This window comes from Ambystoma mexicanum, chromosome 5q (assembly GCF_040938575.1).
Source record: "Ambystoma mexicanum isolate Mex_15411 chromosome 5q, UKY_AmexF1_1, whole genome shotgun sequence".
NCBI lineage: Eukaryota > Metazoa > Chordata > Amphibia > Caudata > Ambystomatidae > Ambystoma > Ambystoma mexicanum.
In genome coordinates this window covers 878,601,209-878,613,552 of record NC_090933.1, presented here as the reverse complement: position 1 = coordinate 878,613,552, position 12,344 = coordinate 878,601,209, and the positions used below count along the sequence as shown (strand labels likewise).

At 45.2% G+C, this 12,344-nt stretch overlaps 1 protein-coding gene across 1 annotated transcript in view; it reads left to right on the top strand.

Annotated features, from left to right (window-relative positions):
- The window catches only part of VIRMA (vir like m6A methyltransferase associated), a 1,848,046-nt gene that overhangs the window by 1,257,410 nt on the left and 578,292 nt on the right, over nucleotides 1–12,344 (top strand). Inside the window, exon 19 of the mRNA XM_069621370.1 lies at nucleotides 3,855–4,007. Within this exon, the coding sequence (XP_069477471.1) occupies nucleotides 3,855–4,007 (153 nt within the window). The remainder of the gene's footprint in view (nucleotides 1–3,854; nucleotides 4,008–12,344) is intronic.

Genomic DNA, 12,344 nt, shown 5'->3' with positions numbered 1-12,344 from the left:
GGAGTTCAGGGAAGCCACTGCGCATTCCCCCTGCATGCCACTGGTGCAGTCAATTACATGGTGCAATCTCTGCAGGTTCCAGGAAGTGTTCCTGCCCGGGACATGCCCTGTCTGGTCTGAGTGCAGTATCTTGCCCATCACTTTTCTTAATCGTTGCGCCAATGTGGCCGTCAGGATTTTGCAATCAGTGTTTCTCATGGAAAGGGGCATGTACGATCTGCATTCCAAAGGGGATTTCCCTGGCTTTAAAATGGGCACTATTATGGATTCTCTTGGGCTTTGCATCAGTTTCCTACTCTCATACGCCTCTGCGTACCATTTCTAACAACTTGGGTGCCAGTGTGCCCACGTATTCTCTATAGAATTCCCCAGGTAGCCCATCTACCACTGGCGTATTCCCGGTGGGCAGCGCCTTTATAGCCGCCTGAATTTCATCAACCGTCAATGGTGCGTCCAGTAATTCTACCTGTTCCGACGTCAGGCTTGGTAGTGGCAGGTTGATCATCCATAAGGTGATTTTCCTGGGTGTCATCACTTCCTCTAGATGTGTAAGTGAACTCAAGACATCGTCACTTGAGCCTTCCTACTTGGATTTCTACAAGGAAAAGGCTTATTTGAGAGTTAGATGCTCCTTCCTTCTAAAGGTAATCTCGGACTTCCATCACTCTCAAAAGATCCATCTACCCGTCTTCTTGCCTTTGCCTCATCCCTCCAAGGCAGTGGAGTGTTTCCATTGGTTGGATCTAGTGTATTGGTCCTTAAGTTCTACGTCTCTCGGACAAGTGAGGCCAAAACGAATGGTCAGATTTTCGTTGGTTACACTGGTGCCGAACTGGCAGCTCAGTAACGAAACTGACTCTGTCCCCGGAGGATCCTTCTCTGCGTTATGGAATGCTATGTTCTGGCTGGAGGTCCCTGTGGGTCTCAGGACTCCCTACGCCATAGGGTTGGCCATCACCTTGGCTCTGCAACGTGGAGCCCCTATTCTGGATATTTGCCAAACAGCTACCTGGGCTTCTTTGCACACCTTTATCAATCATCATTTCTTGGTTTCTATGTCTGGTTATGACGCTTGTTTTGGCAGGGCTGACCTTCAGAGATTTCTGGTTTAGGTGGTTTCCTTGCTACCCTCCCTCCTCCTGATCATTGTACTGCTTTGGGAGTGTAGCATAAATGAGGAATCCGTGGGAGGAAGGAGTCCATTAGAACAACAAAATGCTTACCTCACGGTAATGTTCTTTTTGATGGACTTTCCTTGTGAAGATTCCTCACAACCCTCCTTACCTGCCCCTCTTGCTTAGATAGTACAGCTTGGTTCTGCAGTGCCTCTATATAGACTTGCCCCGACGTCCGGCGCATAGGTCTTGGGCGGAGCCGCGCTGTGCCACCTTGAGGTGAAAAGGTTTCTCAAGAGGAGCTGCACTGAGGGATAGTTATCATAGATGAGGAATCCGTTGGAGGAACCTTCATCAGAAAGAGCATTTCCGTGAGGTACACAATTTCTTCTTTGGTTTCTTTTACAATGTGAAGTCAAGTCGGTGGCAGCAGTTATAGTCTTATGCTTTTTTAAACATTTTACTTGTAAACCTTTTGCATTTACCGCAAATGGCTACTAAAGGTGGCCAGCAGATGGCCCTGCCACACACTTTTTTGCTTTTCTCTGGGCCATACTCTTCTTTGGCCTTCTTCCTGCCTTCTCAGATCATGAAATGCCTTAATTGGAATGCCCTTTCCCGTGGAATGTTTTGGTTTTTCGCAGGCTGAAGGGCGGCTTGTGTGTGTGTGGCCAGAAGAGGGAGGGGGGCTGGGGCTGTCTGGTCCCTGTCCACATCCCTGGTGCCTGAATGTCTGTTGCTGGTAGATGTAGTGCCAATGGGTATCCAATCCTGGCTGAATGCCTGTTTAAATGGTGCAGATCCTTACCATTGGTGGGCTTGGGCAGCCCAAATTTTTGATAAAAAGAGGGCTCTTGCAGCTATCCGACATATCAATATGGGAGCCAAGACTTCTATGAAGAAGTGCAGCCGCTGACCAACCGTGGAGCTGCCCACCATCTATTCCAGTGCTGTCCTGGTGAAGCCCTGCTCCTCTGTTCTGATCTCAAGAAGACCCTCTTGGTGCTTTGGCCCCTGGACTGGTTAAAACAACCTATCACGACCGCTGCTCGAGGATCTGCTACTTCTCAGCTTTCGAAAGTGTCCCTGGAAGAAGCGGTGAACTGACCAGCTCTCTGTGCTACCTCACTGTAGCTATCGCCGTTCTAAGTGCATCCTTGGAACTTAGAGGATCTTGAACTTGTGTAAGAGGCCACCTGCTCCTGTATTTTCAGCCGTCCTGCATGAACGGTACTGTGCTGGGCCTGTCTGTCACCGCCTGACCATGGTGACACTCGTTGCAACGCACCTTTTTTAACCCATGGTGATTTCATGAGGTGGTCTGCCCAGCATCATTGCTTGTTTGGGTGTTCTACTGGAAGCTTTCGGGAACCAATTCCTAAGCACCTCAACCAACCAAATCTAAAGTTACCTATTCTGTCCACCCTGTCCTCCATAGGATTAGATGGGTATAAAGTTCTGTCCTTAAATCACTCTTTCCTGACTTTGGTCGCTTGAGGGCTGGTCAGGGATCCCTTTTTAGGACTACCCTAAGGACTGGAATAGAGTGGATTTACTTTACTGAACGTTATCTAACTTTTTGACTCATTACTCATGACCACTGGCATTGCCATTCTCTTCATAAACCACCTGGAAAGTATCTACTTTGGAACTGGTGACTTGTGGGCACAAGGCCCTAAACCATCATAGGGTTTGATTTTATAAAAGCTTGGGAAGCTGTTCTGTGATTATACTGAGCTGCCCTTTCTGTTATGCATGGAAGTTACTTGCATGTTTCTCTCTGGTCATTGAATTAAATGCTATTCTAGTTCTCCTAACAGTGAAAGTATAGATCTGTTTTATTAGGGTTGGTGTGGTATGCAGTCTTTATAACGAAAAACAAATAGCGAAAAAAATAACTAAAATATATGTGGGAGTGGGGTAAAGGATTTAATCTTGTGGAGAAGTGGGTGGGTGTGTTTTTAGCTGGGGGAAACGGATTTGGGGGACGGAACCCTCAAAATGTTTTAAAAAAACACGTTTTTTTTTCGGTATATGTTCATTCGTTATTAAACGATTTGTTATAAAGACATGTAACCGGTTGGTGTGACAATATTTGACTAGAAGTTCTATCTTTTTAGTGTGCATTTTAATGGCCAATAAACTATAATGTATTTTTATAATGGTCTATCTGCCTAGAATTATTGGTGTTGCTCTGTGTGGACTCATTGTAGCCGTACACCACTCTCTCACACTTCCTGAGACTAAACCTTACCGCTCTGCTACCATACCCCGATAGTGTTTGGTTGAACTCTGTGTCTTCGTCGTTCAGCATAATTGGGTGTCCTCCCAAAATCTTCGCCCATGGGCTGATTTTGGTGGTACTCCTTATCGTGGCTTATCTGCTTGCTAGGTTTTAAGGATCCCTTCGTATCCGTACCCTATTATTTTATGTTAGATGCCCACATATAGACATTACGGCACCTTTGCGTCGGAATACTACACCTACCTTAAGCCTTGTCACTCAGACCACTTTGAAAGGATTGGCTTTCCTTTCTTGTCGGGTGTTTTACCTGCCCATTAGGGTTAGTATCGCCCTCAACAGAGGGTGTTACAAAGACTGACTTAACGCTTATGAAGAGTTGAGAAAGGTTTACAAATTCTCCATGTATCACTGCAAAGTTACTACTAGTGGTTTCCTGAGCCATGTTCTTTGATGTTTATGGGCCTTGTTTAATGGAGTTTTGTTATTCTTTCTAGGGATGTTGTGGTGAGGAGACTGGTCTAATGGAGGTAGATGGAACCCACCCCTCGAGAACATTTGGTCTTAGCACTGCAGAGCTTAAACTGCTGCTCTTAAAAAAAGACGAGGCCCACGAAAACCTGCTTCTGGACCTGGAAAAACATGTTATGGTAGGAATATAAGCCCCAGTCTTTTCTTGTGTCTGGTCCTTCCTTCTTATTTTGAAGATGTAAAATGCAGTCTACTGTACTAAGTAGGAGCAGAATGTAACGATCAATATCTCTGAGTCAACCCACCCAAAATAGGAAATACATTTGTGACCGATGATGCCCAGGATTAGAGATGTTTTGTTGCATAGGTAGAGGAAACCAAATGGGGGGTACTTTAAAGGTCTTTTTTTGGTTAAGTAGGAGACAAATAGTGTAAGACTATTCTGGTTTCCAGGTCCTGCAGCCTGATAATCCTATTGAATCGAGTTTTGGCAACCACACAGTAATTACTCTTTCTTCAAATACGAGGCCTTCCCATTCCCTCTCTAATAATGATATCCATGTGTATGTTGGGATTTGAGATTCACTGATATTACTGTTAAAGCTTCACAGTACGTACACCGTATCGCTGCTTGAGTTGCACAGGGAGTACAGCTCATGACAATCATTTTTGAACACATTTAGCTCTTTTAGCATGTAATTACACAACAGAAATGATTAGTACTCAACAACAGCAATAAAGGTTTGTGCTTAAATTTGCCTGGTCTCTGTATGCCCAAGGATCATCCATAGCGTGCCTGAGGGATTAGGCAATGTGCTCTGATGGAGCTCTACGAAGTAATTATCTTCATCAGAAAGTTTACCTAATTTACACGCAGGTAAACCCCAATATGAGTCGGTTATAGTTGATGCTATAGTCTTTCTTCAAACTTTGAAGCGCTGTCGCAAAAATGCTGAGTCCCAATCTCATGCTGCACCTGAACCAGTCATCCAAAACCTAGCACAGTAACAGTTAGCTGGGTTTGTTGAAATGGTGGGTGTCTCCAACAGCGATTTACACTGTATTTTCAATTCATGTGTTTAAGAGGTCAGAGGTGGAAAAATTGAGAACTGCGAGGTAGATACCAGACTCTCTGGTAATCCTTGGCTGAGAGTGAAGTGTTAGTCAGTGGAGCGGTCGCACCCATTTCTGCAGTCTGTCACACATATGCCGGGATCTGTAGTATGGATTAATGGGACAGTAAACCGGTGCAACAAGTCCTTGAGGGCTTCCCAGGGCCCCCACATAGTGTCCTGTTGCTGCTCCTATAAAAGTGAGCATGGACAAGGGGTCATGAGTGTTTGATTGCAGGAGGCCCTGCTGGCCCTGAGAAGACAGAATACTGATGTACCCCTGAGAGACTGTTCAGGTCGTCGGGCTCGTGCACCACCATGCACTGTTTTCCCGTTGCAAGTAACCTCGTGTTGGGACAGATTTTCATTTTGCAGCTTTCTTTCCATTGACCTCATTGGACCCCCATCTTTCTGCTGTTGATTGACCCCTGTACGAGGATCCTACTCCTGATGTTTTCGGAAGCACCCCGGACCCATCCTGTGGACTACCCAGCTTCATCCAGTATCGGTCCCCGTTGTAAATGTTGTGGAACCCTGCAGCTCTTCTACTTGTGATCCAAGACCTTGATCATCCAACTACATGGTTTCGGGATCTGCCTTGCCGGAGCACGTAATCGCCACCTAGTTGTGCACAATTCCAATCTAAAAACTACCACTGTACCATGTCCCCTGAACCCCTTGCAGCCGGATCTTTGACCGAAGGCAGTGGGCCCAGTGACCCTGGGGACCATATAGGTGGTTTATTAGAGAACCGGAGTAAGGGGAGAAAGAAGGCATCCCGGTCTTCGCCCCTGCCCTTCTGCCATAGGGATTGTATGGCATGACGTCCACTCCCAAACTCTCTCTTGCCTGGTTGTGATTGGTGGAGTTATGGCCAAATATCCCCCTAGGTGGGGTTGGGAGAGTACCCCAAATCTATTGAACATACCTTCATTTCTATTCACATACCTTTTGACCTTGCCATTACTTCACTTTTAAAGACTTCCTGCTCCCTGCAACAAGTATTTACCTGGGATATTTGACTCTTTGAGACACTAGTGCTACTTACCGTAGCAGGTGGGGACTTATGAAGTGTTAGTAACCTTACCTTATTCTATAAGGAACAGTATTTGTCACCATTGCTTTTCTATTGTTTCATTCACTTTACTGCTTAGTGTCTACTGTTTTATTGCTAAATTACTTTCACTGTTTTAGGGTAAAGTGTGTGATATCTAGTGAGATCACAAGAGTTAAGGATAAACTTAGTCTACGTTATGGTAACATAAAAATATATAATCAATACATTTAAAAAAACATCCATTTAAATCAAAAATTATAACTAACTCACTTTGTTTTTGTGTTGTAATATATAGCATAGGTTGTAAAAAATGTTACAGAGAAGGTGATCTTTGTTCTATAAATGTTTCATAAAAATGTTGGGGACCAAAGTACAAGTAAGAATCTCTCGGGAATCACTGTCTTCCTGAAAAGGAGGACTGCATGGGTAACCCCTGGATGTTGATTGGCCCTAAAATGAGGACATAGCAGAGAACACAAAGCGTGCAGCGGAGAGCTGTAGACTCTAAATGAAAAGGAAGTAAACCTCTATGAAATTCCTGATAGAAAAGGGAAGCTATTACCTCATGCAAGCAGCTAATTTGACGCTAACCAAGGAGGAGCTAGACACTACGACGCTTAATAAATGGCATATCAAACTGTGAAAACAGAAGCAGCAAATATCAGGGAAGTCCTGTTGGCGGCAGTGGCAGCTAACAAAAAGGGAATAGACCTGCAGGACCCAAGATTGAATTATTTGGAAGAGATAGTGACCGAAATACACACGGGAGTGCCAGAGACATCTAGATACATGAAAGACCTGGACAAGAAGATCAAGGTGCTAGAAGAAAAATGTGAGAACATGAAGAACAGGTCCAGAAGAGAAAACATTTAGAGTAGAGCGATCAAAGAGGGGACAGAAGGTGTGGACATCATAGGATGTATATAGGATCTGTTCTCCTACGTTAAAGCAGGGCCGAATGAGAAAGTACGCATAGAGAGTGCCAAAGGGTGGAAAGAGCAAGAAATAAGCCGTGAATCTGGCCTCAAGCAACCCTGGTCAAGGTGCATGTCTATAGAGACCAGTCGAACATGAGTGCTGCCAATTCTATAAAGACAATAACTTTCAAAGACAGTACACCAATATTCCTGGATGACCTGTCCCAAGCTGCAAGGAGAAGAACATTTCGAAGTGTTATAGAGGTGCTAAATAGAAGGAACCGCGCATTTCGGTTGCTATTGCCGAATAAATACCTAGAGGACTGGTCAGGGCCAACTCAGTCAAAATAACAAGCTGAGCTTCTTCATGGCCCAATAACTCAAGATGAAGTACAGCAAGCAATAACACAAATGATACTTCCTTAGAGCTCTGGACCAGGCGGTTTTACCGCCATATTCTCTAAAACATTTACTCAAGTGTTGGTCCCCTACATGTGTGAGTTATTTAACTTTTTCCGCATAAAAGAAGTGATCGCCCCATCAATGAAACTTGCGCATATTGCATTGATACCCAAAGAGGGTATAGGCACCATAGCTGTGCTCATCATTAGGCTAATTGCCCTAATTAACTTAGAAAGAAATCTTAACACACAGGTTTTTGGCATCAAGGCAGGGGGTGGGGGGGTTTACCGGGTCGTAGTCTTGACAGACTAATTTGGATTTTTTTACAAATAGCAATATGTTTCATAATATACACAGAATCCTTCAAATAGCGGATAAAAGCTCTATGTGGAAGGCCGGAAGATCAACGCTTTACAATCACTAGATGCTGAAAAGGCATTTGATCGCATGAACTGGTGTTTTTTGCAATTCTTTTTTTAATGAGAATGGTAATAGGGCCTCACTTCAGAAACGTGGTCATGGCAAATTCAGTACCAAGGAGCAAGTTTGAAGGTGAATATGGGACTCGATTTGCTTTGTGCTCCCTTTTATCCAAAAGTAGTTTGCCCCGTGTTGCCCCTCTTGTTTGCCATGGTTATGGAGGAGTCCTTTGTTTAGAGAAATTGAGGGAAAATAAATGGATACAGGGGTAAACTGCACCAGTGCAAAACACAAAATGAGTCTCTTTGTGGACGATGTGCTGTTGATGGTTAGGGATACGGCAACTCCTTTCAGAATATAGTATTGGAGATGGACCAATTTGCGAGGATGTCAGGCTTCAAGATAAATGTGTCAAAATTTGAGATACTCCATTTATTAATGCCCCCTGGAGAAATTGAGCAGCTGAAGAGAATAGAACTGTTTAAATGGGCAAAGAAAGCCATTAAGTACTTGGGGATTGCATTAACGCTAACGAGTTGGGAGGACCTAAATGGATGGAGCAGCCAATTTACATCGTGGTTTGGAATAATAGTGATTGTAAAAATCAATATATCACCTAGATTATTATGTATGTTTCAGGCCTTTCCAATTAAGGTTACAAAAACCACACTTGAAGGGATGCAGTCTAGTAGGATGAGATCCTAATGAAATGGCGAAAAAAGTATTGTTCCTGAGAGCAGTTGTAGAGTGGTGAAGGGTGGACACTGAAAAACATTGGGTGCATATGGAACAGGCGGTTGCGGGGGAATATTTATGGAAACGGCCCTGGCTGCATAAAGAAGAGAGACAGAGAGCACTTGCTATTAACCCAGTCACTAGGCTCACTTTGAATGTATGGGAAGAGGTAAAGTACTGATTGGATTTTTCACAATGGCAATCCTCCCTTATTTCACTCATGAACCTGGCCTTCTCACCAGGGAGGGAAGGTAAACTATTTGATTATTGCATAAGAGGAGTGCGGGGGGGGGTGGGTGAGTAGATTGAAGGACACAATCAACTGGGGAAATCCATTCATATGAGGTATGCTCCCAAAAATATGCTCTATAAGGTACGTACAGATTCTCATACCACTTGCTCAGGCATTGGCTAATGGGGACGGCCAGGAGGGAGGGAGGATCAAGGCAACCGACCTCTTGGGAATCAGTGATGGAATGATTGAACACGACTAGAGGTATGATCTTGACCAGGTATAATATCCTGGTATCCAGCAGGGATCGGGTCATACCAGTGTATCTGGGAAAGTGGGAGGAAGAACTGGGCTGGGCATTATCAGAGCAACAATGGGGCAGTGCAGACAAGGGAACGTTTGCTGCACACAAAAGCACTCAAAACCAGGAGCTTCAGTTTAAGATACTTCACAGATGGCACCTGATGCCCAGATATTGCACATAATGTATCTGCAGAGACAGACAAGATGCTTGCAGAAGTGTGGAATGGAGGACAACCATACATATATGGTGGGAATGCTAAAATCGTAGAAGTTTTTGGCAAGAAAATCAAACCAGAATCGGGGAAATAATGATCAACCACCCCCTTACCAGAGGAGCTTTTGGGTTGTTCGGAATAATCCCGGAAGGGTACGAAATCTGGAGAGGCAAAAAATACATACTAAATAACAGCTTGTTTCTTTGTGCAAAGGGCTGTATCGTTAGAAACTGAGCAAAGAGGGTTCCATGTGTTTATAACGACAGACAAAATAAAGACAGTTGTCGATATTTTCATTATTTTTTTTAAATGCACCAAACACCTTCCCCAACATATTTTAGCACTGGTGTACTTTTATATATTAAGTCCAGTCCTAGAATATTTGGGGAAAAGTGTTGGATAGTGCAACACTAAATAAAATAATGAAAATATCGAAAACACTTGTAATTATTTTTTCATTCGTTATAAAGACTGCATACCGGAAAAGAGATGTCTCTTCTGAATTACACTGGTTAAAAGAGAGTGTGGAATATAAACAGTTTGGCGAAAATGACACAAGTCCTGAAAGAGGCAAGTTGATAAAATGTGAGCCTCTTTTATAAGATATGCCCTGAGAGAGAAGATGGAACTATATTTGCCCACTCTGCTGAAATGATTAGGTATATGTGGCGAGTCAGGAGGAGGACACGGACCCTTGGAGAACATAGCTTACAATCTTTTATTTAAAGAAAGAATGATAAAACTGAACTCTCCCTATCAGTAAGGATGGTCCCTGCCTTTCTTACTATCTACGGTGCTTGTCAGTCTGTCATGTAAGTCCAACCAAAGAAGTCCACTGTCCAAACTACCCTAACTGACCCAGCCACTATATAAACGAACAGGTTCAGAGAATGACTCCCTTCTCCTTATGGTGCTTATAGTATCAGTCTATAGATTAATATAGGATTCTCAAATATCTTCTTGAGATTTCTTGTATCAGTCTCTGTAACTCTTCAAGTGGGCTTGTGAATGTTCCTTCTCCTTTGGGAATCCCTTCTGGGGATTTTGCATAACTTTTCTTCTCCTGTTTGTGGTTCTCAGCATATTCCTGGATACAGATATTCTTTTGGTGGGTTACCCCACTGGGTATATTATAGTTCAGTTCACTTTGTTCTACTTGATCTTGTATCTATGGTTAATAATGGTTTTCTGCACGGTATTCTTATGACTGGCTATGTCCTCTCTTCATTCATTTTCTCAACAATATATTTTTTTCAGTATGGTCACTTTTTAAGTTAATCAGACTCCATTTGAACGGTATCGGTTTTCCCTTTTCCCAGAATTTTGTTATCACTTGTTCTCCGTTTAGGTTTTCAGTGACTTGTTCTTTGTTATCGATTGGTACATTTGCTTGTTTCAGGATCAACTTTCTCATAATAATTATTGGGCGAGGTGGCTGTCCGCTAAAGTAATTCCCTCTACGAGACCTCCCGTAACTCCCATCCTCCCCGTTACCTTAAGGCTTGGCGGAGAATGTCTTCTTTAGTCTGGTTCCTTGGAATCCTACTTGTTCGGTTTGGACCATCAGCACCTTCCTTTCATTGGCCTTCTGTTCCCTGCAGTCCCTCTTCTCGTTCTGGCTTCACGGTTTCTTGTGGTGTTCCTGTGCTCGGAGGGGTGACTGGACACCCTGTAGCTTTTCCTTCTTGGCGGTATTGGCAAACTTTCAGACCCCCGGTCCACCAAAGATCTTCCTCTGTCCCCTTACCACCACCTTTACGCAGGCTTTTTCCTTGCTGGCATATCACACACCAGGTTTGCCATGCTTCTGGCGTTCCACCTGCTTAACACAGAGCGAATTTGAAACCTGCAGGCCTCGTTTCTGCTTTCTTCAGGTGTTAGTGCTCTCTCTGCTTCATTGAAGGTACGTTAATCCCCATGCTCTTCCCAGTGGATTAGGTGTTTTCAATTAATGGGACATATTCGAAGTGCGGTTGAGCAGCCTGTTAAATGTCCACTTCTTTCTCAGCTCCAAGACCCGCAGCCCTTTGCACTCTGCTGTGGACTCATTATCCTGGTCATCTGGCCCTTAAAATATATCCTGTGGTGCGGGAAGCTGAGGGGCACACTGGACCAAATATTGGTAACTAGGGACCCCCTGTAGCTGCTGGAAGCTGTACTGGGCTATGCTTGCCGGCAGGCATTAGGAGGCGGCGGACCCTGACAGGGTGAGTGGGCAGAGCAGTGCCTGGACCGCGGGCATCGGCTGGCCTGGCGTGTTTTACTGACAGCTTCTCCGCGACATGGGCAAGCCATCTCCACAGATGGAAGGCGGAGAGTTCTAGTGGTTGAGGCCTCTGCCTTGGCGGCGCTGCTGGTGGCTCGGCGGCCTCCGTTGCACCGAAGATGACAGTGATCCTCTAGCAGGCCCTGTGGCAGGGGGCTGCGGAGCTGCTTGATGCTGTGTTGGTGTGCTGGCGGTGAGGCTGAGTGGTGAGAGTCCCTCCCCGCCACCCCCCCCCCCCAGCGACCTTGTGAAAGAGATTGTGACTGATTGAAGAGCCAGAAGCAGTAAGGAGCCTCTTCTCTCCACCCTGGCTGCCCCCCACTAAAGCACGGAGGAGACCACAGGCACTGGCTTGAGGGAGCCCCTGGGGTATCTGGGGGCCCCTGGACAGAGAGGGCATGTGGACGTCTGGCAGACCTCAGGATCCCATTGAATAGTTGCATATGGATGGTGTGGAGGGGTGCAAGGCTGGAGCGTGTGCTGGTGGAGGCTATTGTTGATGCTGGGGGCCGGCTGCATGCAGTGGGGCGTTATTCAACTGCACCTCTTTGGGAAAGACACGGACGTACATCTCTGGTGGGAAGCCTGGAGGCGCTACCTTAGGGCTGTAGTCACGGAGCAGTGAGGCTTGTGTGCTGGCACTGGGGCCCCGAAGAGTCCCCCCATCGAGAGATCCTGTGAAGTGTTGACAGCCCCACCAGCCAAGTGCGCATCCACCCTCATGCAATTTCGGTTGCTCCAGGACTTCCAGTTGCTGTAATCATGACGAAGGGGAGTGGGACTCATAGAAAACAGAGCAACATTGACTCCTTCGTGAGGCAGACTAACAAATCCTGTCCTGAAACTGTGAGTGAGCT